Raw genomic sequence first — 22,135 nt, forward strand, 5'->3', positions numbered from 1 at the left:
GCTGGAAAATACTAGAAATGGATTCTCTCTTAGAGCAGCCAGAGGAACTAAGACCCTGCTAACACCTTGATTTCAGCTAAATAATACTGATTTCAGACTTTTGACTTCCAGACCTGTGAGATATACATTTCTGTTGTTTTAAGCCACCAAGTTTGTGGAAATTTGTTACACCAACCACAAGAAACTAATATAGTGTCCCCTCAAAGCTATCACTACTGAACACACTTTTTGACCCAGTAATCCTTAATTATCAACAGGTATCAGGCCTCATTTGTCACATATTAGACATGGTGCTCTTGTTATGTACTTTGGTCAAGTTTTCTTGGAACACGTGGAATAGGGAGACTTTCAGCTTCATGGGGAATGAAAGTGGAAGGATAGGAGTCTACAGAAAAGCACTATCCAAAATTAGCCTCTAAACCCCTAAAATGTTCACAAATGATTCCTCCAGACCTGGCAGCTCCTCTGACTGGATTAGATCTTAAGGAGTCATATAAGCCATCTCCCTGTCTTTGCTTGTATGCAGCCAAGATCCTGAAGGTTAAAGGTATCTGGTTTCGGGCAGATAACTGGCCTACTGGTTGGCATGGCTACTCAGAACAGAGTAACTGTCACTCAAGAACCATGAGAATATTACATCTTAGGAGAAAATGGATGGAGAAAGAAGAGCATATGGAAAACGGATTGGAATTTGTTGCTATAAAGTGAAGAAGAGTTACTCACAGAAATGCTGTTAAGATTGCTATCAACAGCAGAGAAAAACAATTATCATATGGTTTCACTCATAGGTGGGACATAAGGAATAGCACAGAGGACCACAGGGGAAGGGAGGGAAAACTGAATGGGAAGAAATCAGGGAGGGAGACAAACCAGGAGACCCTCTGGACTCCAGGAAACAAACTGAGGGTTACAGAAGGGAGGGGGTGGGGGAATGGGGTAACCAGGTGATGGTATTAAGGAGGACACGTGTTGTGATGAGCACTGCATGTTATACACAACTAATGAATTGTTGAACACTACATCAAAAACTAATGATGTACTATATGCTGGCTAACTGAACATAGTAATAATAATAAAAAGTTTGCTAACAACAGTTCTCTCTCAAGTGTTAGACTGGAAAATAACTTTTGTGAGAAGAATTGGGATGGAACCCTGAACACATTTCAGCCAACCTGTAACACTAGAAGGGCTTCATAAAATTGTCCCCCTGGCAACTCCAGAATCCTAAGGAATTATGCAGAAAAACTAAGTATACCTACGTAGATGTTGAAACCAACATAGCAGTGGATTGCTGGAAAAGTAAAATGCTACAATTTCCAGCTATGGAAGACAACCTAGAGATCACCCGGTCTAAGCCCCCCTTACTGCACAGAAGTGAAAAACAGCAGATATTTCAATCTAACCTTAACTATTTCAATATTTGCTCTGTAGTCTTACTTCAGTGTCCACAGTGTTTTTCTGGGTCAGGTGCCGATTCATGGCAATGAAAACATACTTATAAAGGCATTCCCAGTACACAGGACAACCACGATCCCTCCCCTGCCCGCCCAAGGGCGCAAAGTGAAATTCCTCCCACAGTTAGACACAGCCTCCTTGGGGTCTGGGACAGAAGCACGTCAGCAACCAGGAAATGAGCGGAACCTTGAGGCTGAACGCTTACAGCCCGCACGGTTGCTTTGAGAAAAGAACACTTCCGGCTGGAGAGGCCTTGCCCCCAATCTGTGGTTAGGTCGGCCCCCACCTCTGTGTTCCGATTTGCCACGTTAACTCAGGGAGGCGGGCTTGCGTCTGGGTCACGCTCTCCCATTGGCTGCTGGCATAGCGGCGGTTTGGAGTGAGGGTAGTTCGTTGAACTGAAAGCTGTACGGAGTGCTGCGGCGCAAGGCCTGCAGTCGAGCCCAGTGTCCCGGCGGGAATCCGGGGCTGGCCAGGTGTAGGTTTCCAGGGGATGGATCGCGTGTGGAGTGCGTGGTGCGGGAAGTGCGTCAAAGAGAAAGGGTCGTCGCCACTTTGGGCCCAGCGCATCGTGGTCGCCTGGCTCAGTAGGGCCGAGTGGGATCAGGTGACGGTGTATCTGTTTTGTGACGACCATAAATTGCAGCGGTACGCCCTGAACCGCATCACCGTGTGGAGGAGTAGGTAAGGCTGCAGGCTCAGCCCTCCTGCTTGCGTGCTGGTGGCGCCTCACCTCTTCCGTTGTAGGATTCCTCTTATAAGGCCCTAGTGTGCAGTCTTCTAAATGCCTAAGGCCCTTATGAGTGGTCTGGGCGTTGCCCCTTTCCCAAGAGCCTGGGGGAAAGTCACAGCCAAACTTTTGAACTAATCCCGTGTGCGGAAAGGAAGGGGGTGTGCCTCAACCACCCTCTTTTTTTAAATCTTCGAGATTTAACCCTTACCTTCTTCTGTCTTGGGGAGGGTGTCGAAGGGACCAGTGTGGCCGAGCTAGGATTTAAGGAGTAGGTTAACACCCTAGGGTGGATTTCCGAGTCGAATTGGGCTGGAGGGGGGGCGGTGCTTCTAGCAAAAGCATGTTTGAATGGAGCACCTCAGTCCAGTTGCTAATATTGAGTTGGGAGCAGACAAAAGATGAAGTCTTTTCTAGCTGAATGAATCGAAGGTTTTAGAATGAAAGAAACACTTAATTGTTGGTTGATTGCCTAGCAGTTAGGTGTCCTTTGTAAACCCTAGCCAGCCTTTCACACCCTGTATACAATTGGATCCCAGGGACATTATCCTCCCTCTTCCCACTTTTTTGATTTGTGTCTAGTTATGCGCTGGAGCCAGTTATGTAATTGGAATAACTTACAAAGATTTAGGTTCTGAGGTGGAGGGTGGACCAGGATTAAGGGCCCTTTATGATGGTGCTGGACTATGGCCCTTTAGGTTAGGCAACGAACTCCCCCTGGCAGTGGCTTCTACTGCTGACCTGGTACGCTGTAAGCTCATGGATGTAACTGGTGGCTTGGGCCCTGATGAACTTAGACTGCTCTATGGCATGGCGTTGGTCAGGTAAGACCTACATGGGTAGGGGCGGGGGTGGGTTGAGAGATGGGTGGGGGTAGCACTTGATAAGCAAAGCTTGGCTTTACTTGCTACCTGAAGCAAAAAGCCCCATGTGTCCCTCTGTATGGGTCACCCTGTGATTGTTTGACTTGACAGCTTTTGGTACCCCCTGTCAATGCACATTGCTCTTTTTTTTTATTCCTGAGAGCCTTCCCTCTTCCATTTTCCTTCCCTTTCTGGAATGTGGGGTGGAGGTGATTTACACCAAGTGATCTTAGTGAATCTCTTCCAGCTGATAATTTGATTTTTTTTCCTTCCCCTTTAACTCTTTTACCCAGAAGAACTTTTCTGAATGGTCTGATGTCCTTGGCCATGATTTAATGTGGATTTTTCAGCCCTTCTCCCATCTCTGCCAAGCACCATCATTTCCCCCTTCTGTCCTTGAACACTAAAATGTTGCTGAGTTGAAGTGGACACATGGTCTGGGAGTTCCTGATTAACAAAGTGATTTAGAGTGGTTCTAGCTGTTTCATACACATCAGGAAAAAGACTGCCGCTGAATTTTCTCATTTGTCAAAATTTGCTCATCTCATACTGTTTACTTTGTGTGCCTTGAGGTCCTCCCTAGCTCTTCTTACTTTCTCCATCATTTAGGTGGGCTCCCCATATCATTTGATGTAGTCTTTTGTTTTAGCATTTATAACATGATCTAGCACAATATGTTTTATTATGTCATGATAAATTATCCTAGACTGACCTCTTCAAGGCCAGAGCAATGTCTTCTTCATCTGTATGGCTTCAGTACAGGACAGACATCCCTGTGCTGGCTGATGACAATCATAAGAAGAGGACAGAACAGTTTGTGGAAAGGTTGTAGAAATGCAGAGTGTCAGTAACTCAGGAAGGTGTTTTGAAGCCCCACTGGTTTGAGTAAAACAGTTCCTTGGGCTATGCCACTTATTTCTTCCCCAACCCCAGGTTTGTGAATCTTATCTCAGAGAGGAGGACAAAGTTTGTCAAGCTCCCTCTCAAGTTCCTGGCTCAGGAGGTATGTGTGACAAAATGGCCTTGCTCAATTCTCTCTCCCCAGGAGGGCTCACTAAATGGGGCATGGGGTGATATGGGCACACAGTCAGACTAGCTCATCCCACCACTACCAGCCAAGCCCAGCAAGAACCCCAGAACCTCAGCCTCCAGTTTGAAAGAAGCAGACTTGCTCCCTTGCTCATGGCTGTTATCTTCAGTGGCTTGGCCTGTGCAGCTTGTTGGGAGTGGGCCAGTGAAGCTGAGGCACTGGAATGCTCCACTGGGTGAGGACAGGAAAGAGGTGGCAGTCACAGCACCTGCCTTCTGGGAGCTGACAGTCTGAGGGAGGAGACAAGCTCAGCCAAGCAGCATGAAAATGCCTGACATTCCTGCCCTGAGTGAGTACGTGAGGTGTGTAGAAGCCCAGAGGGCAGGCAGGTTCTCAGCCATCAAGAGAAGCTTCCTGAGAAAGGGTGTGGGAGGGAGGGAGGAAGAGTAAAGGGTACCCAGGGATTGGGACTCACAGACAGGGCAGGGGAAGGCTGGAAGTGATCATGGTTGGAGGAGGTAGTTACCTTTTCTGATTTTCAAGATCACCTCCACAGAGCAGTAAAAAGAATAAGAAGACCTTGTTTCTAATTTTGTCTCTGCCATTAAAACTGGAACTTCCCCAGGACCTCAGTATTTTTATCTGTAAACTGTGGAGAAGCCAGGCTAATTCATTTCTGTGGTCCCTTCCAGCTTTAATATTTTCTAATTTCTGTACTCACACCATCTGTCACAATCAGGTAAACATCCCAGATTGGATTGTTGAACTTCGCCATGAGTTGACCCACAAGAAAATGCCCCATATAAATGACTGCCGCAGAGGTGAGTCTTCGGGGAATATACCGATCATAGTTAAGCCCAGGGGCCTTGGCTGGGTGGCACTGTGGGGAGAGGGAGAGGAAGGAGAATCTCTAACTGGTGTCAGAGCCAGAAGTAGGGTGAGGCAAGTGAGGTACTTGTCTTGGGCACAAACTTTAAGGGGATGTCATAAGCTCAGTAATCAAGATAAATAACATTTTGATGTGGAAAACCCACAATGAACAAAATGACAAAATTTTAAATACAGGATGATTATTAGTGATTTCTCCTTTTGCTTCAGACTCCAATATGGCTTGACAGGACACTGTTCTGATCCTTTTTTGATATCTTGATTACTGCGTTTATTGACATCCCCTTAAATTTCATACCTAAAGAGGTGAATGGGGGACAAGTTGAGAGGTGTGAGCCCTCAAGTGTCATGAACCCAGGAATTCTTTAGACACCCCATCCCAATTGATTCAGCCTAGTCACTTCATGTTGGGGAAACTGAGATCTAGAAAAGGGAAGAGACTCAGCCAAGGCCATGTAACTAGCTAGTGGCCTGGGTCCTTATTCTTCACTTGCCAGCCCTTTGTCATTTTTGGCATCCCATCTCTAATACTGGTATTAGTTTCTTCTAGGAAAGGTGTGGTGAGCAGAAGAAAGCAAAGAACAGGGAGATAACCCAGAGCAAGAGGGGCTACTTCTAGATATTTGAGATTTGTGCCTTCTCAGAGCCAAGCCTCTTCCCTGGGGTCTTCCCAAAATGCTTATAAGAGGAGGCGAGGGGCCTGCTAGGAGCTGTTTGCCTATGGCTACTCCTACGACACTGCCTGCCTTCCTCCCCTCCTTTAGGCTGTTATTTTGTTCTGGATTGGCTCCAGAAGACCTACTGGTGCCGCCAGCTGGAGAACAGCCTGAGAGAGACCTGGGAGCTGGAGGAGGATAGGGAAGAGACAGATGAAGAAGATCAAGAGGAAGATAAAAATATTGTTGTTGATGACATCACAGAACAGAGACCAGAGCCTAAGGATAAAGGGAAAGGTGCAGAACTGGATATCAGAGTTGATGGAGAAAGTGAAGGCAACAAAGAGGTTGATTCACATTTGGAAAAGGCTCTGAGACATAAAGAGCTATATGGTAGGTGTCCTTGGGTCGGGAGAGGGGCATGGAGGGGCCCATGAGTCTGGAAGACTCAGACTTAGGTTTAACACTGGTTATTTTCCTGGCTCAGCATTTCCTCTGGGGTCGTGGTGAGTTTTAGCTTAAAACAGTTACTGTCACAAACCATTTCCCTTGAGCCCTGTGAAGTAGGAGAAGCAAGAATTCTAATTCCCAATTTACAACTCAAGAAATGAGGTGAGAGGGGCTTGGAATCCCATGAGGAGCAGAGGGCTGGGGTTCCCTATCTGTTTCCATATTCTGTTTCAGAAAGAGCCCGAGAACTGCTGGTATCATACGAAGAGGAGCAGTTTAAGGTAAGAAAGTGCCCTTGACTTAGTGTGTTTTCACTTGCCCCAGCCATTTCTTCCCTTTTACCAGCTTCCTGAGAGAAGTCCCGAGAAGGAGTTTGAAAGAAAAGTGGCAGAGCTTGAGGGAACTTCTCGGAAAGAGAGAGGGGGGAACTAGGAAGGAGACGAGAAGCAGAATCCAGTTGGCTGATCCTCCACACCGATGGAAGAGAGCAGATGATGGAAGTCTGTGGATAATCTGCCCCGCTGGGTGGTAGGGAACAACTGGGCATAGGTGGTTGTATAGTCCTGCAATACTGCAGCTGATAAGCAGATGGCACCCGGGAACTTTCCTAGATCAGGTGAGCTTGAGGGATGCTATTTTAGCAGGAAGGGAGGTAGCCTAGAAACCATTCAGCTTGACTCTTTCTTTTCACAGATGAAGACATAAATTGAAGCCACAGATGAGTGAAGGGACTAGCCCCAGGTCACATATGCAATTAGTGATAGAAACAGAATGAGAATCTCGGTCTCCTGATTCCCTTTCTTCCATAACCCATCTCTTCCCCTCATTCCTGGGCCCAAGGGTCTCTGGCCCGATTCCAACAAAATGCCCTCACTGAACATCTCAGTAGTAGAATATCTGGTGATTGGGAGGCACAGGGAATTCAGGGTGGGGAGGGAGGAGGAAGAAGAGAAGAAAGTCTGGCATTTGAAGGTCAGGATATTTTAAAATGTGGGGCCAGGAGGGGAGTTGTGGGCCCTGCATGCCCTGCCCTAGCCCATGAAGGGAGGTGCTGAGAGGTCCTATGGGAAGGGATCCTTGAAGGGTGGGAGAGGGTTGCTTGGCTGAATCAGGCTTCTGAAGGTAACTTCTTTGCTGGCAGGTGCTGGAGAAATTTAGGCATTTACCTCAGGCTGTTAAGGCTTGGAACAACCTGTCTCCACCTGTGGAAGGCATCCTGGCAGAGCTCAAGGGCATTACATGTGAGAACAGGTGTGTAACTAGGTAATCAGGGGCTGTCTGCTTTAGCAGCCTCACTGAAATAGGATTCCATATCTCAGCTTGCCAACCTCTGCTGTAAGGAAATCAGGGATAATCCTGATCCCCTTCAGGGTGACCCGAATTCTGCATGACCCTGTTCCCCTGGCCCTGCCAGCTGCCAGGTGGGAATTGCCTACTCTGAATCACTAAAACAGCCAGAGACAGGAATGTCTACTGTCATCAGTCCCCTGGCCAGCTTTGTTCCTCTCTGTCCAGCGGTATGTGGAGCTCTGGGCAAGTAGGAAAAGCCCTTCATCCTTACCACTTCACTGTCTAGCCCTTGTCCAAGTACGAGGTAAAAGATATGGTGAGCACTGCTGATCTTTTGAACTACAAGTGGGGAGTAATCGTGCCCCTTGGATAGTCATGGTTGGGGGAACAAAGAAGAGGCTTTCCCAGAGCCTGGCTCTTTGAAAGAGTGAGTCCCTCCCTGCTCAGTGTGGCCATGAGCCTTCCTCCCGCCCCCCCACCCTCCAAATAATGCTCAGTTCAGTCTAGTGCAGACAGTATCTATCCATTCCTATCTTCCCTAGCTCTTGGGTCTTGCTACCTAAATTGAGCTGGAAAGGGCTTTGAGGAACCTTCCACTAAACCTATAGAGGCACTGCTAGACCTTCCAAACTAGGGAGAGGTTGGAAGGAATCTGGGATGGAGCACAGAGTATTAGGAAGGTTGTGTAGGTGGCAGGGTGGGCCTGGATGGGAGCCTACAGTGCAGGTTAGGATTGCCTCTTGAGTCTTCTTCATTCCCAGGATACTGCTAGTTCCAAAGATGTTTTTATCAGTGTCTGCCCATCCTAGGTTTCTTGGCACCCTTCAGCAAAGGTCACCTCAGCAGCTGGGGTAACTATCCCTGTACCTCTGTACAGTAGTGTCTGCCCAGTTATGCGGAGCAGGCAGCTGGCTGTTTTAAGTGCTCTTCCTGGATGCTGACCTGAAGAGATGGGAGATGGATGGAAGGGCAACTCTTTCCACCTCAAACCTGGTGGAGCGAGGGATCTAAGCATGATAGCATGATCTGACAATGCCTCTGGCCATTGAGACACCTTGGGAGCTCATGTTCCCTCTCTAGGCCTGGTCAGCTAGGTGAGCCTCTTTTGGAGAGAACTGCTAGATCTGGTGAAGACAACTGGCTGTTGGTTTCAGTTTGAGCTACATAGGGTGAGGGATTACCCCTATAGCCTATGCTTTCAACCCCTGTAACTTAGTTCTGGGTTCTTGGGTCCCTAGGAATAAGGATTGTATTTGCTCCAGCAGTTGAGTCCCCAAAGTTTCTGCTTCTAGGATTTGAAAGAGGGTAACCGGGGAGAAGGGGAGGGGTAAGAGACTGGAAGACTGTCAAGCAAAAAGACTGAGTAGTAGCAAAAGTCTAAAAGCCCTTGACCCTGTGTCCCTAGGCATTACCTCCTCTGTGGGCCTGGGACCTTTCTCCGTCTGTGCTTTCAGGATTGTTCAGCCACTACCGCCCTCATTATGGGCCTTAGATCAGCACGTGCTTGGTAAATGCTTGTTCAGAACCCACTTATCCCAGTCTCTGGCCCAGCCTCTGCCCCAGAAGGCTGAGGCCTGAGATCCAACTGTCAGCTGTCTTCGTTTCCTGTGCTGCTTTGCCCACTTGAGCCAGAGGCATAAGCTGCCTTAGGAGTGGGTAAGGGAATAGAAGAGGGTCTTCTCTCTGCTCACTTGGCTTAATTAAGTGTCCTCTTGCTCCAGGGAGGCTGTGTTGGATGCTTTTCTGGATGATGGCTTTCTCATCCCCACATTTGAGCAGTTGGCAGCTTTGCAGATAGACTATGAAGGTATGGTCCTGGGGGTTCACTTCAGTCTTAAAGTACTGTGCTTCCTGGGCAAGAACACCAGGGGTTGGCTGGGTGGCCCAGGACGGGGAGGCAAGGGCGGTTTCCTGCCATTCCATAGCCTCTGGAAGCCTGTTTCAGCTGAGCAGAGCAGGTAGCCTCACTGTTACTCAGTTGTTGGGCTGTTCTTAGGTGGCCTGGAATTGGGTGGGCTGGGGTGGGATGGGATGGGCTGGGGTGTGGGGGAGTCTTAATGTCATTATTTGCTATGTTAATTGTGATTTAGCCACTTACTAGAGAGCTAGAACAGCAGAACTGGAAGGGCCTTGTGAGGTCATCTAGTTCAACATCCTCATGTTACAGATGGGCAGACTGAGGTCCAGAGAGGGGAAGGTACTGACCCAAAGTTACACAGTGAGTTATTGACAAAGCTGAAGCTAGAACCAGAGCTTTTTTTTTTTTTTTAATACTTCGTTTTGAGTCATTTGGTTGTCAGATACTAACTCATATCTCTCCTTACTGTTCTGCTCTTCTCTTTCTGTTCTGTGGTGGCAACTCTGTTGTTGGTGGGCCCCCCCTCCTCTCTCTCTTGCGTCCCCTTCCTCCCCACCTTCTCTTCCCCTTTCCTTTTCTTCTTTCCTTCCTCTCTTTTCCCCTTTCCTCCCTCCTTGTCTTCCATGGGCCCCTGCCTCCCCTTTCCATCAACCTGTATCCCTTACAAACCAGAAAACATGGACCTGAGTGACATCCTGGTGCCAAAGCCATTCTCTCAATTCTGGCAGCCTCTGCTCAGGGGCCTGCACTCCCAGACCTTCACGCAGGCCCTGCTGGAGAGGATGTTCTCCGAGCTGCCAGCTTTGGGGGACAGCGGGATCCGGCCCACCTACATCCTCAGATGGACCATTGAACTGATTGTGGCTAACACCAAGACTGGTGAGGGAGACTAGCCCTGGCCTCCGGGCCTAACACAGCCCAGGCAGGAGCATCTGCCACTGTCCTCAGCTCTCAGCTGAGTAACTCCAGGCGGTCATGTCCCTTGTTAAAGGTTTAGGCTTGCCCAGGAGGGCCCCCACAGCAGCAGTGGACAAATCTTCCATCTTTTTTTTTTTTTTCCTCAGAGCCAAGTAAACTGGTGTGGGATAAAAGGGCCTAAATGCTTGAGCCATTGGGAGGCATAGAGTGGGGAGTCTGGAGGAGTGGGGAGGGACAGAGCCAAGCTTTTAAAGGTACAAGGTTTGGTGGGAGGCTTATTCTTTCCTTCTCCTCAGACCCTCTCTTCTCTGTCAGGACGGAATGCCCGCCGATTCTCTGCAAGCCAGTGGGAAGCGAGAAGGAGCTGGAGGCTATTCAACTGCTCTGCCTCCCTTGACTGGCCCCGGGTGGTTGAGTCCTGCTTGGGCTCACCTTGCTGGGCCAGCTCCCAACTCCTTCAGCTGTAAGTCTCTTGAATTCCATCTGGTAAGAGGGTGAGGCTCCACAGGCCTCAGGGCCACAGGGTCCTAGAGTGGCAGAGTTGGGCCTTTGCAAGGACTCTGAGTCCCATTCCCCTCCTACTAACAGATGGGAGAACTGAGTCCCAGATGGTGTAGGGGTAGGGAATTCTTGCCTAAGATCGCACAGCTTAAGACCTGGCTCAACTGAGTCCAGTATGAGAATGATTGAGACAATTCCCTCCCACCCCCAGAGTGCTTAGCACAGTAGCCTGTACAAAGTAAGTGCACAATAAATGGTAGCTGCTGTTTATTATTAAACCCAGTCTTCTGACTCTGAGCCCAGTGCTGTCGCCTTTGTTATCCTCCCAAAGTGTACCTCTCCTAGGTGCTCACCAACCTTCAGTGACTTCCTGTTGCCATTCTGATGAAGTCTAGGCTTCTTGGCCTGACATTCAAAGATCTTTCTGATTCTGTCCCAGCCTATCATGGTAACCATACCTCCTGTGATTCCCCTTTACCCAGTCTACCCTGGGTGCTGTGGTCAAACTGAATATTGCACTGGTTCCTGTAAATACCTGCGGTTGTCTCCCTTTCCTTTTCTCTGTCATATTCGGACCCCGAGCCACTTCCCTCATACTCATGGAAGCCTTTAGCACGCAGTTCTCTTCCTGCTTTCTGGAGCAGTATCTGTTTCATTTGAGTGATCCATCTGACACTCTTCTCCTCCTCCACTCCAGTGACCTTCATTTTCCACTACACCCTGCAACCCATTTTCATCATTCAGAGCTGTTCCACCTCTGAAACCTGACATCCCAGGATCCCACTCAGTGACCATAACCTCTTGTCCTTCCATTTCTCACCCTTGCATCCCATGATGTTAGCTCTTTGCCTGCATCCAGACTTCCATCCCTCCATTTCCTGTCTCCCTCAACCTTGCTTCCTCTCCATCCTGTCTGTGGTTGATCACTTCAGCCACTCACCGTCAGGACTGTCAGCTCTGCCCATCCTTTGGTGTTTCTGACTTGCAAACCCCTGAGCTGGGATTGATCCTCCCGACTCTGCTTCCCCCACTCCTCAGCCCGGGGAGCTGAGCTCTGCTGGAGAAAACCACATAGCACTGCGGATTGCTGCCACTATGGAGGTATGATTTTTCATCTCAGGCCAGGCCTCAGTTCTGCTTGTCTGAACGTTTTACTTGTTTTCTGCCCATTGTCTCTTGTGTTTCCTGACTGTTCTAAGCCCTGACCACTCACCTCAAGCCCCTCCCCCTCTCCCATTTCACCCTAGCTTCCTCGAGCATCCAGCAGGGCCCCCTTGACCTGAGGTGCAGCCCTCGTGAACTGATCTGCAGCTACACTCAACCATCTCGCCAGTCTCAGGATGAGGTGGCCTTGCCCCGCTTCAAAGCCTGCTCCTCCACCTGTGCTCTGGAGCCACCTCTGCCAGCATCACTGGGGCCTCGACCCTGCCTCTCACTTGCTCTCCTGGCTCTTGCTCTTCAACTTATGAATGTGTCTCAGTTTTTTTCATCTTAAAATAACAGTAACATAAGCAAAATCTCCTTTGACCCTGCATCCCTATGGTGGGTAATCAGCAGCATATCAGTCCCCCCCTCCACCACCATCAGAACATCTCAAAAGAGTAGTCTACACTTAGCAGTCTTGATTTCCTCACTATCCTCTTAATTCCTCAACCTGCTGCAATTTGGCATTTACTACCAAAACTGCTTTGACCTCCTAATTAACCAAATCCAGTGAGCCCTTGTCCGTTGCTGTATCTGCTGCATTAATGGCTATTTACTACTCTCTCTTTGCAGTGCCTGGGCTTTTTTCCCCAGTTCTTATAAAGTGCCAAGGCCCAAATCTCTTTATCTATCCCAGGCTTCTCCCCCAAGATTCAGCCTCCTGTATTTGATTATATGTCAGACATCTCCCCACGGATGGCCCACAGTTACTTTACTGTGACTAGAAGAGAATTGGTCATCTTACTCTCAACCCCAATCCCAAAGTGATCTCCTCTTTTGCTCCCTGTCTCACTTGGTGGTATCACTATCTATGCTGTTACATTGACTCACAAGCACCTCCCAAATCTGAGATTTTGTGTTTCCATGTGTACTTCCCATAGTGTCTCCTTCCCTCTATCAGACTTAAGTTTTTCAAAGGTAAGAGCTCTGTATTAGCCATCTGTGCCCTAAACCACCACACAAATCCAGGCCCTAAACAGACCTCAGTAAACATCGTTGAACCAAAGTGTACTGTGCCGTCTCATTGCCAGCAGTGCTCTCTTTGGTGGGAGCTAAATTTGTGCTTGGGGACTGAATGAAGTGGGAGTCTAGATGCCAAGACCCTCTTAGTCCCCTGATCCCTCCATAGAGTCAGAAAGTCATTCTTGAACCCTAATGGCATTTAGGGCACGGTAGTAGTTTATAAGAGAAAAAAATATAGCTTTGTAGACAAAGTAAGCCAGGGCAAGACCTCCGGGACATGGAACTGAACCAAACAGCCAAATATCCAGATGTGTATGCTCTAGACTGGAAGTGATATGGATGGGTGGGAAACTGGGAGGAGAACCAAAAGACTTGGAGGGGTTAGGAAAGCATGACAGGTCATTTGAGCAATTCCAGGAGGAGAATAAACGAAGTTTCAAGGTCTAGAAAGACCATGGTGTGTGAATGTAATGGGGGGAGGGAGTGAAAAGAGTAGCATGGAGAGGTTTGGATAGGTGGCCTTCAAGGTACTTTCCAATCCTAAGTGCTTGCAGAGTGGAAGCTGCTGGTCTTGGAGAAGTCTGGACCACAGAGATCTCCCAATCCAAGCATACCAGAGGGATGCGACACATGCCAGCAGTAACAGCGGCTAACTTGGGTACGACTCCTTGTGCACAGATTCTGCTTTTCCCAGATACTCAGTGAATCTAGAGTCCTAATCACCCCATTACACAGATTGAGACACAGGATTATCCTAGGTATTTTGCCGTAAGTCAGTGGTATGTCTGCAAGTCAGAGCTGGAGCCAGAATCCAGATACCCTGTCCTTATTCCTGTGTTCTTTCTATAATGTTCCATTAGATTGCATGGTTGTGGAAAGCATGTGTTATTAGGCATATAGAGAACCTGACTTTGTTTTCTGCAGAAGAAAAAATAAAAGATACCACTGGCAGTTAACTGTCTCAGGCATGGTGCTGTGCTTTTTGTAGAAGTAATTTCATTTGACACAGTCTTTGGTGGTGGGAGTATTATATCCTTATTTGATAAGAAAGACATTGAGGTGCTAAGGAGTGAAGTGATTTATCCAAAAGTCACACAGTTTGTTGATGGTGGCACAGGGATTTGGGACCAGGTTTTGTGAGTCCAAAATCCACATTCTTTCCACAACCTGACCTGTGACCAGACAAACCCTAGGAGAGAGATGCATTTTAAGATTCATATCACCCCTACACCTCAGTGGTCACACTAGACAGCTTGAGGTAGCGAGTGGGTAATAATAAACAGTGGTGATACAGCATCTTGCCAATATCAAGTGCCTGGGAATATTTATTTTCAATCATACTAATGGCCCACAGTGAGAGGGAAGAGCTTCTCTCTGGCTTTTTCTCCAAGAAGGCTAGAAACTTTTCAAGAGCTTCCCCCCAGCCAGCCAATATTAATTCAGTTTGAGCCAGTGTCCTCTTGGAATATGAAATTAGCCCTGCAGAAGGGGTCTCCCAATAGAGTCACTAGCCCCCAGCCCTATCCCCCCCCCGCCGTGACCAAAGACCATATGTGGCCAGATAGCCTGCTGAGCATATGGCGACCTCCATGAACAACTCACAGTGCAGTTCACAACTCAGTACACCTAGAAGGGAGCTATTTGTCCACTCCCCCAGATGCCTGGTTTTATATGAGGCTCTGGAAGGGGTGTTCACCCTCTTCCTCCCTAGGAACTCTCCTCCCTATTGGCTCTATGTCTGTTGCTGGTTTTGCTGTTAGCACCATCCTTCATGTGCACACTGTTATCATCTTTAACTCTTCTCTGCCTGACCCCTACCATCCAGTCACCAAGCCCTGCTCTCTGTCTTTCACAGTTTCTCTCCCCCTCATCTCCACTGTCAGTGCCCTCTGTCAACCCTTACTGGCTTTCTGGTCTCCCTGCCTCCAGGCTGCCCCATCCACTCCATCCTCCATGTGGCCATCCTCCACATGTGCACCATGGTGATCTTCAGAAATGCAGCAATCACCTGTGCTTAGAGTTGTCAGGTGAACCCCTCTGCCCGACACACACACGTAACCTTTGCAGCCTTCTCTTCCTCCCACAGCTCCCCAGCACAGCCCTTCTCCTGGAGCCAGGCTACTCCCACTACATGTACACGGTATAGTGTGCTCACTCTTGTCTCTGCACAAAGCCCTCCCTTGATCTCTCCTGCCCTCCTTGTACTCTCTGCCTCTCCCCAGCTCCTGTAGTGCCCAAGGTCCGCAGTGTTCATCTGGCTTCCCTCCCACATCTTGCTTTGTCTTGTCAACTGCTGGTTTTTTTTTTCTTTTCTTCCATTTCAGACTGGGCTAGAGTTGCTCCTGGAAAGGGATCACATTTTGTGTTCCATGCAGAAGGAGCCCAACACACTTCCAGGCACATCTTTGGAGCTCAGGACAAATAGCTCAGCTAGGCCCGGGGAAGAGAGGGATCTACCATTCTCATGTCCAGTCCTGTTGGCCTGTTGGCTAATTTGTGTATTTACATAGCATTTAGTACAGAAGAATAGCTATCATTTATTGCATGCCCACTCACTATGTGCCAGGCACTGTGCCAGGCATTCTATGTGACCTGTCTTCACTCTTCCCAACAACCCTATAAGTTAGGTGCCGTTATTACCCTTATTTTACTGAGAATAGAAGTGAGTCACAGAGATGAATCACAGAGCTTGTTCAGGGGCCCTGGTCCCATTTCTGTTTGCTCTTCTGCACTGCTTTTCAGAGGCATTCTGGAAACTCAGGAGACCAAGTTCAAACCATGGAATATTGGGGTATGAAGTGAGTTGAGATTTTGAATCTTTCTTACCCCATCCTTTCCTTTGCTCAGTGTCTTCAAAGCCATGGGACAGGTCCTGCCAGATGAGGAGCAGGAGAGGCTGCTACGCATCTGTTCCATTTATACCCAGACTGGAGAGAACAGCCTAGTACAGGAGGGCTCAGAGGCCTCCCCCATTGGGAAGTCTCCTTACACACTGGACAGCCTGTATTGGAGCCTCAAACCAGCTGTTTCCTTTGGAATTGAAGGAGAACCTCAGCCGCAGGAGGAGCAGGGCAGTCTTAATGATCTCAAGAAAGATGAAAAGGAGGAGAAAGATCTGGAAGATAGGGTGGAGGAGGAAGAAGAGGAAAATGATGACCAAAAGTGGGAGGAGGAAGATGAAGATGATGACGAGGAGGAGGAGGAGGAGGAAGAAGAGGAAGAAGAGGAAGATAGAATGGAGGTGGGGCCTTTCTCTACTGGGGAGGAGTCTCCCACGGCTGAGAATGCCAGGCTGCTGGCCCAGAAAAGAGGAGCTTTGCAGGGCTCTCCATGGCAAGTTAGCTCTGGTAAGAAGCCTGATACCCACTTTCCATCACACCAGCCTTCCCTCTCCAGCTGGTTCTAGAGGCTTCCCTCCACACTAGAGAAGAGATGGAAAGTAGCAGAAGGTGGCCAGTGTGAGGCAACCTGACGTGTAGATGGCACCTGGCTTTCCTCCCCTTTAAGACAGAGTCTGTAAGCTTCCGGGCACTAACAGTTGTCACGCTACTGGTTGCTTCATGCAGAGTGCCCCATGGGGGATGGTGTGGGTGTGGGCACTGAGTAGCAAAATACAGAGAGAAAGCAAGAGGTGTGTGGATATATGTGATTCTGCATGTGTTTTTTGCATGCAGTGATCCAGGAGCAGGGAGACAAATAATAATGCTTTCTATGTATTATGTGTATGTGTGTGTATAAATGGAGGCTGGGTGGTGATGAGACTTCTCTTTTCTGTTTGTATGAGAAAGAGGGAAACCAGGGATATTAAGTTAGAGGAAGTGGAAGGGAGATCAGCAAAGTGAAAATAAAGGAGTGGTGTGATCTTAGGTGAGTATACAAGTTAGTGAGACAAAGCCTGAAGGGGGAAGAGAAGATTAGATGATAGGAAAGTGGGGGTACACAAGTCTTCTTCTCCTGAGGGATGTGTTTTGAGTGCCTTTGTTTAAGTTAGGGAACAGGAACTTTAAGGCAGGGAGATCCTGAAGGAACCAATAGTTTGGTGTATGTGTCGGGGGTGGGGGCATGTGTGTATGTGTACACACCGGAGGCAGGGGTAGATGTAGGGCACAGCCAGTATGATGAAACCTGAAAGAGGGAAGGAAAACAGCTGGGATTGGGTATGGTGTAGGGTGGGCATGGTTGGGAACAATAGGGAGAGAGAGGGAAGGTAGCAAAGGAACTTAGGGGTAAAGGTAGAGCCTTTGCCCTTGTGTGGACTTGTGTGTGGAAGGGATGGTGCATAAAGGTGCTAGGTGTGAGGGAGCACCTTTATGTCTGTGTGTGGTCCTGTACGTGCTGGACATAACCAAAGCCTGGTGGCAGAGAAGTCTCTTAGGGCAGGGAGGGCTGTGTTTGGGGTCTTTGTAAATATTGACTGGGAGGGGCATTGATACAGGCAGAATTGTACGTGTGAGAGAGTAGGGGCTGTGAAAGAAGTCATTGTGAAGTGGATACTATGCATCTGTGCGTAGTTGCACACATGTTTTTGGAAGAAGAGGCAGGGTCACTGAGACCTTTGGGAGCCAGGAAGTATGTCTGAGGAGAAGTGGCAATGAGAGGTGGGGGTATATGGAAAAGTGTGAGAACAGTCAGTGAGACAGCCATCCAGAAGTAGCCCATGTGTGCTGTGTTGTCACTGAGGGACATGTACACAGATGTCAGGCTGGAGAGGGAGGGGCTGTGATACAGACAAAGGTTGGGGATGGTGGTGATGGAGAGGGAGGATGGTCAGGTCAGTGACAGACATGGGGGAAGTGGCCCCTGTGTATGAAGGTATCGTATTTATAGGGCAACACAGGGCATTAAGACAGACACAACTTCTTCCTGTAAAAGAATCGGGGTGGGTGGTTCTATGGGTAACATGAAAAGCTAGTCCAGGCGTGATACTTACCAGAATGCCAGGGGCATTGTGACAAGGAGAATTTTTTGGGTAAGGTACCAGGGAGATGGAGAAGGCCAGAAACTGGATCTACTTGGAGAAAGAAGCTCATGAAAGCTTCACTTGAACCAACATTGGCTGCACTGGTATAAGGATGGGAACGTTCCTCTCTCTAATACTACGTCGAGGGTGTTTAAGTGATTGGACAGAGGTGGTGGAGCATGCTTCATATGGTTCATTCTAAAGTGGAATATCTGTTGGGGGGCTGGGAGAGTAGTTTATGAAAGTGGAAAGGGCAGGATATTAAAGCCTTTTCTTCTCCCTCTTTCCATTGCTGCTGCTTTGTGGGCATACACATACACAGGGACATGAAGATTTCTCATACATTCTTGTATGCCTGTGAATGAGAGGTGTAGGAGGCAGGGAGTGAAACTGGGAGCATTCATTGAATGGTGGGTTCAGTCTGTGTGTTTATATACTTAGATGGCAGTGGGCAGTGGGTATGCAGTAAGATGGTCCTTCCCTAGATAAGGGATGTTCTTTGTGTTTACATCTGAGGGCAATAAGACCTTGCGGGGGCGGGGGGAGGGTACAATACCTCTGAGAGTCCACCCTGAGGTGGTACGTGGGGGTGTGTGTATATCTCTCAAGGCAAGACCACTAAGAAATGGGGCATTCAGACACGTTGGGGTGGGGGTTGTGTGTAGACGTGCAGGAAATCTAGGCCATTCAGATACTCTCAGGTATCTGGGTTTGGAGATGCAGTATGGGAATTCTGGGGCATCCAGACTCTCCAGGATATATGTGTGTGCAGAAATAGCAGAGCAGGTGAAAGGCTGAGGCAGTGATAAGGCCAGGTCTGAAGAAGATATCCTTGTCTGTGTTCATGTTGAGGACATGTCTGGCAAGCGGGAGAAGAGCCGAGAGGAACAGATATGTTTGTAGTTGTGTACATGGCATGTGTGGACTTGGGGATGGGTTGTGTTGGCAAGTGTGGGTGTGTGTGAACACAGGGAAGGGAAGAAGGGCAATAAAGAGTGAATAAGGGAGTGTGGAAGGGGTAGGGAGTGTGAAGAAAGGAGCTCATAAGAAATGATGCAGACAGGAATGAGGCTGGACTTGCACAGAAATCCCATGCTGAGCGGGCTAATTGAGGTGGGCAGGTAGACCTTGTAGGTAGGCCTGTATACCAGTTTGAGAACTAGCTAATCAGCCCACTCTTGTCTCCTCCCTTTGCTCCACAGAAGATGTACGATGGGATACCTTCCCCTTGGGCCTAATGCCAGGTCAGACTGAGGACCCAGCAGAGCTTATGCTGGAGAATTATGACACCATGTATCTTTTGGACCAGCCTGTGTTAGAGCAGCGGCTGGAACCCCCAACAGGCAAGACTGGGTGAGTGCCAATGGCAGCAGGGTTTCTTACCCCTTTCTTGCCTCCCGCAGGAGGGAGGGAGGGAGGAAGGGAGGGATACAAAGTAGGATGGGTGGGGGAGGTAGCTTCCCCCAGTCAGGGCCTAAATGAGGGATGTATAAACTCCAGTCCCTGGCTGTGCCCTTGCCAGGACTCCCAGTCCCTAGTTGGGGGGGGGGCATTGAGGTAGCCACACAGAGCTGGCTTGGCACCCCTTTCAGATTGCATCCAGTTTGTGTATGTGTGTGAGACAGAGAGAGTGTATGTATGTGTGCACACACATTTTGGGAGGAAAGAGTTTTGTAGCTTTCCTTGGATTCTCTAAAGGGTCCACCACTCCCAAAAGGTCAAGAACGGGTGCTGTAATTCAACTTCCTCATGCTTCTGAGGAGAAAACTGAGGCCCAGAAAGGGGATGGGATTTGTCCAAAGGTGCACAGAGTAATCAGTAGGCCTCCCCACACTGTGCAGGCATCTTGGTAGCAAGGCCTGCGCAGGGCTCCATGCTCTCCCTCGAAACTCGCCTCTGGATCACAGGCGTGGGAGCCCTTGGGTCATCAGGGAGCCAGGAACCAAGCAGCCCTTGCTGAGGGGCTCTGCTGGTAACACAAAGGAGCCCATCCAGAGGGCCTGTACATTCCGGAATGCGGGGCCATTGTGACCGGGAGAATCCTGTGAGTACCAGAGAGAGACCTCTGTGGGCCCTTGAAACTGAGTCTGTCCCTGTGCTGCCTGCCCACTCCCTGGGAGATGAGCCCCTCTTCCTCTGGACTTTCAGGCAGAGAGCTATAGAACCCAGGGGCCCCGGCAGCTGGCCAGGCCCAAGGCAGTGCTGTGGACTCTGTTCTAGGCCAGGGGGCAGCAGACCTCTTGGAGAGGAGACGAGGCAGCTGGGGAAACTAGGTGGTCTGTAGTTGGGAGTGGGGCCCACATGTCTGAAAGATCTCCTCTCCCCTTGGGTAGGGCTGGCTTGATGAGCATCAAGGTATCAAGTGTGGGCAGGTGGAGCTGTTAATTCCAGAAGGAAGCTGATCGGTCCAGTTCCCACACCCCCCGTAGTAGGGAGGCTTCCTCTGCTGGAACAGGCATGCCCATCCCTGCTCCTGGTCTCAGCTCCACCCCTGACTTGGCTATGTGTCCGGGAGCAAGTCCCTTTTCATCTCTGGGCCTCAGTTCCCTTGTTTGTAAGATGGTGGGTGATGGGAGGGAATGGGACTAGATCATCTCTGAGGGTTTTTTCAGCTGCAGTAGTGTAACCATGGATCTGCCTGAGGGGAAGGATGATGGCTTTGCTCTCAGCTGTCACCCTCATCTACCTGGAAGGACGTGCAGGAAGCAGGGGAAGCAAGAATGTTCTGAGCAGCGCCAGGGAGGGGAAGGGCAGTCCTCTCCCTAGAGCAACCTTGCAGTCCTGGGATGGGATCTGGGCCTAGCCCTGTAGCCCAGTCCTGGCCTTGAACCCCTTAACCAGCTGTTGGGGGTGGGAGGGATCCAGCCAGGGTCCTCTGGGACCCCAACATCTAGGGCCTTACAGAAAGACCTGTTAAGGTGGCCACTTTCAATATCTTACTGGGATGGGGTGGTACGGGCCCTCCCTCCTGCCTCGACCCAAATAATTCTGCTTTAATCTGGTTTATATACTAGGGCTCTGAATAAAGTTTCATTTGAAAAGTTGTGCTCCTTCCCTCCTTCTCTCAATTGGGGGGAAGGCAGAACTACCCCTGGGGCCCATCTGAAGTAGTTTCTGATTTGCTCCATAGTCTTCGTAAAACCAGGCAGGAAGGTGGGCCCTTTCCATAGACACACATCAATCAAGCGCCCTTAACCCTTCTAGAGCCTAAAGCTGGCTCTTTCCATGACTGACTCCTTTCCCCTCTCTCCACAGCACTCTCGGCTTGAGCTGTGGCGCGGGCAGTGACAACTGCAGCAACAGTAGCAATGGCAGCAGCAACTTGGAGGGCCTTCTCTGGAGCCAGGGCCAGCTGCATGGACTCAAAACTGGCCTGCAGCTCTTCTGACGCTCACTCTGGTTCAAGGTGTTAATCCACCCCTGTCGGGGCAACAGCCCATTCCCTGCCCCTGTTGTCCCCCTGCTCCCGGCCCCCACCAGTGCACCTGATGCTCCATGAAACAACCTGGGAGACAGCCCACATCAGCCCTATCAGCTCAGCTTTCTGCCACAGTGGAATTTGGAATATGTTTTTTTTTTATTTTGTTTTGAAAAACAATAAACAGGCAACTGTCAGTTTTGGTGTTTGTAAGGTAAGGGAGTGTGTGCTGGGGCAGACCAGTGTAGTTGCTTTTTTCTGGGGGACCCAGAGAAGGTGTGATCATAACAGGGCTTTAAGCAGAAGCTTGGGCCCACTGCCCCTAATTGTTTTCACCATCAGGCCCCACTCATACTTTCTTCCTGATTTGAACCATCTTAACTCCTCTCAGCTGTGGAATGGGGCTAGCTCACTTGGAAACATCAGGCTCCAGAAGAGAGATACTGCTGTAGAACCCAGCCAGCATCAGGGGAATCTGCTTGGAACCTCCCTGACAGTGGGAGGACCTAGGTCTTCCTGATGTTACCTAGCAGGCTTTTGGCTCATTTCCTTGCTTACCCTCACTGGGCACTAAACAGCAATTGAAAACCAAAAAGAAACCTTTGTTCTTTTTCCACTCCTTTGGCCTAGGAAAGATAGAGTGGACTTTTCTGTGGTAGGCACTGAAGCTAGAGAAATCTTACAGGCTGACCTAGAGCTCCTTCTCTATGGTCACCCAATTCTGTCAGACATTCAAGAGTGCCTAGTCTGCCAGCTCTGAGTTGCCAAGAGACCAGGATGAATAGATTATGTTCCCAACCCACCCTCTGCCGGGTGAGAAAAGACAAAGTCACCAGTCATAACCTGAAGCTCTGCAGAGGGAGCTCTAAGGGAGCTCTGCTGTGCCACAGGTTCTTTGTTTTTCTCAGGGTTATAATTTCAGGGTGGAGGTTGATTGAGGTTAAGTCTGGCT

The 22,135-nt window shown here is 49.2% G+C and overlaps 1 protein-coding gene across 7 annotated transcripts; it reads left to right on the forward strand.

Moving 5' to 3' along the window:
* The first annotated feature begins 1,808 nt into the window (after window positions 1–1,808).
* On the forward strand, window positions 1,809–21,380 carry LAS1L (LAS1 like ribosome biogenesis factor). Of its 7 annotated transcripts, XM_045796688.2 has the most exons (15): window positions 1,809–2,139; window positions 2,884–3,009; window positions 3,982–4,051; window positions 4,818–4,899; window positions 5,731–6,015; window positions 6,307–6,353; window positions 7,214–7,323; window positions 9,084–9,169; window positions 9,530–9,580; window positions 9,893–10,099; window positions 10,454–10,601; window positions 15,653–16,152; window positions 18,968–19,118; window positions 19,607–19,809; window positions 21,021–21,161. In XM_045796688.2, the coding sequence occupies exons 1-14, from the start codon at window positions 1,949–1,951 to the stop codon at window positions 19,794–19,796; spliced, it is 2,244 nt and encodes a 747-aa protein (XP_045652644.1). In that variant the 5' UTR covers window positions 1,809–1,948; the 3' UTR covers window positions 19,797–19,809; window positions 21,021–21,161. The 7 variants fall into 7 exon arrangements, with proteins under 7 accessions (XP_045652644.1, XP_045652646.1, XP_087716346.1 ...); XM_045796690.2 differs by lacking the exon at window positions 9,530–9,580; XM_087860220.1 differs by lacking the exon at window positions 2,884–3,009.
* The last annotated feature ends 755 nt before the right edge of the window (window positions 21,381–22,135 follow it).

This window comes from Ursus americanus, chromosome X (genome assembly GCF_024610735.1).
Source record: "Ursus americanus isolate L20-20 chromosome X, mUrsAme1.1.p, whole genome shotgun sequence".
Classification (NCBI taxonomy): Eukaryota; Metazoa; Chordata; class Mammalia; order Carnivora; family Ursidae; genus Ursus; species Ursus americanus.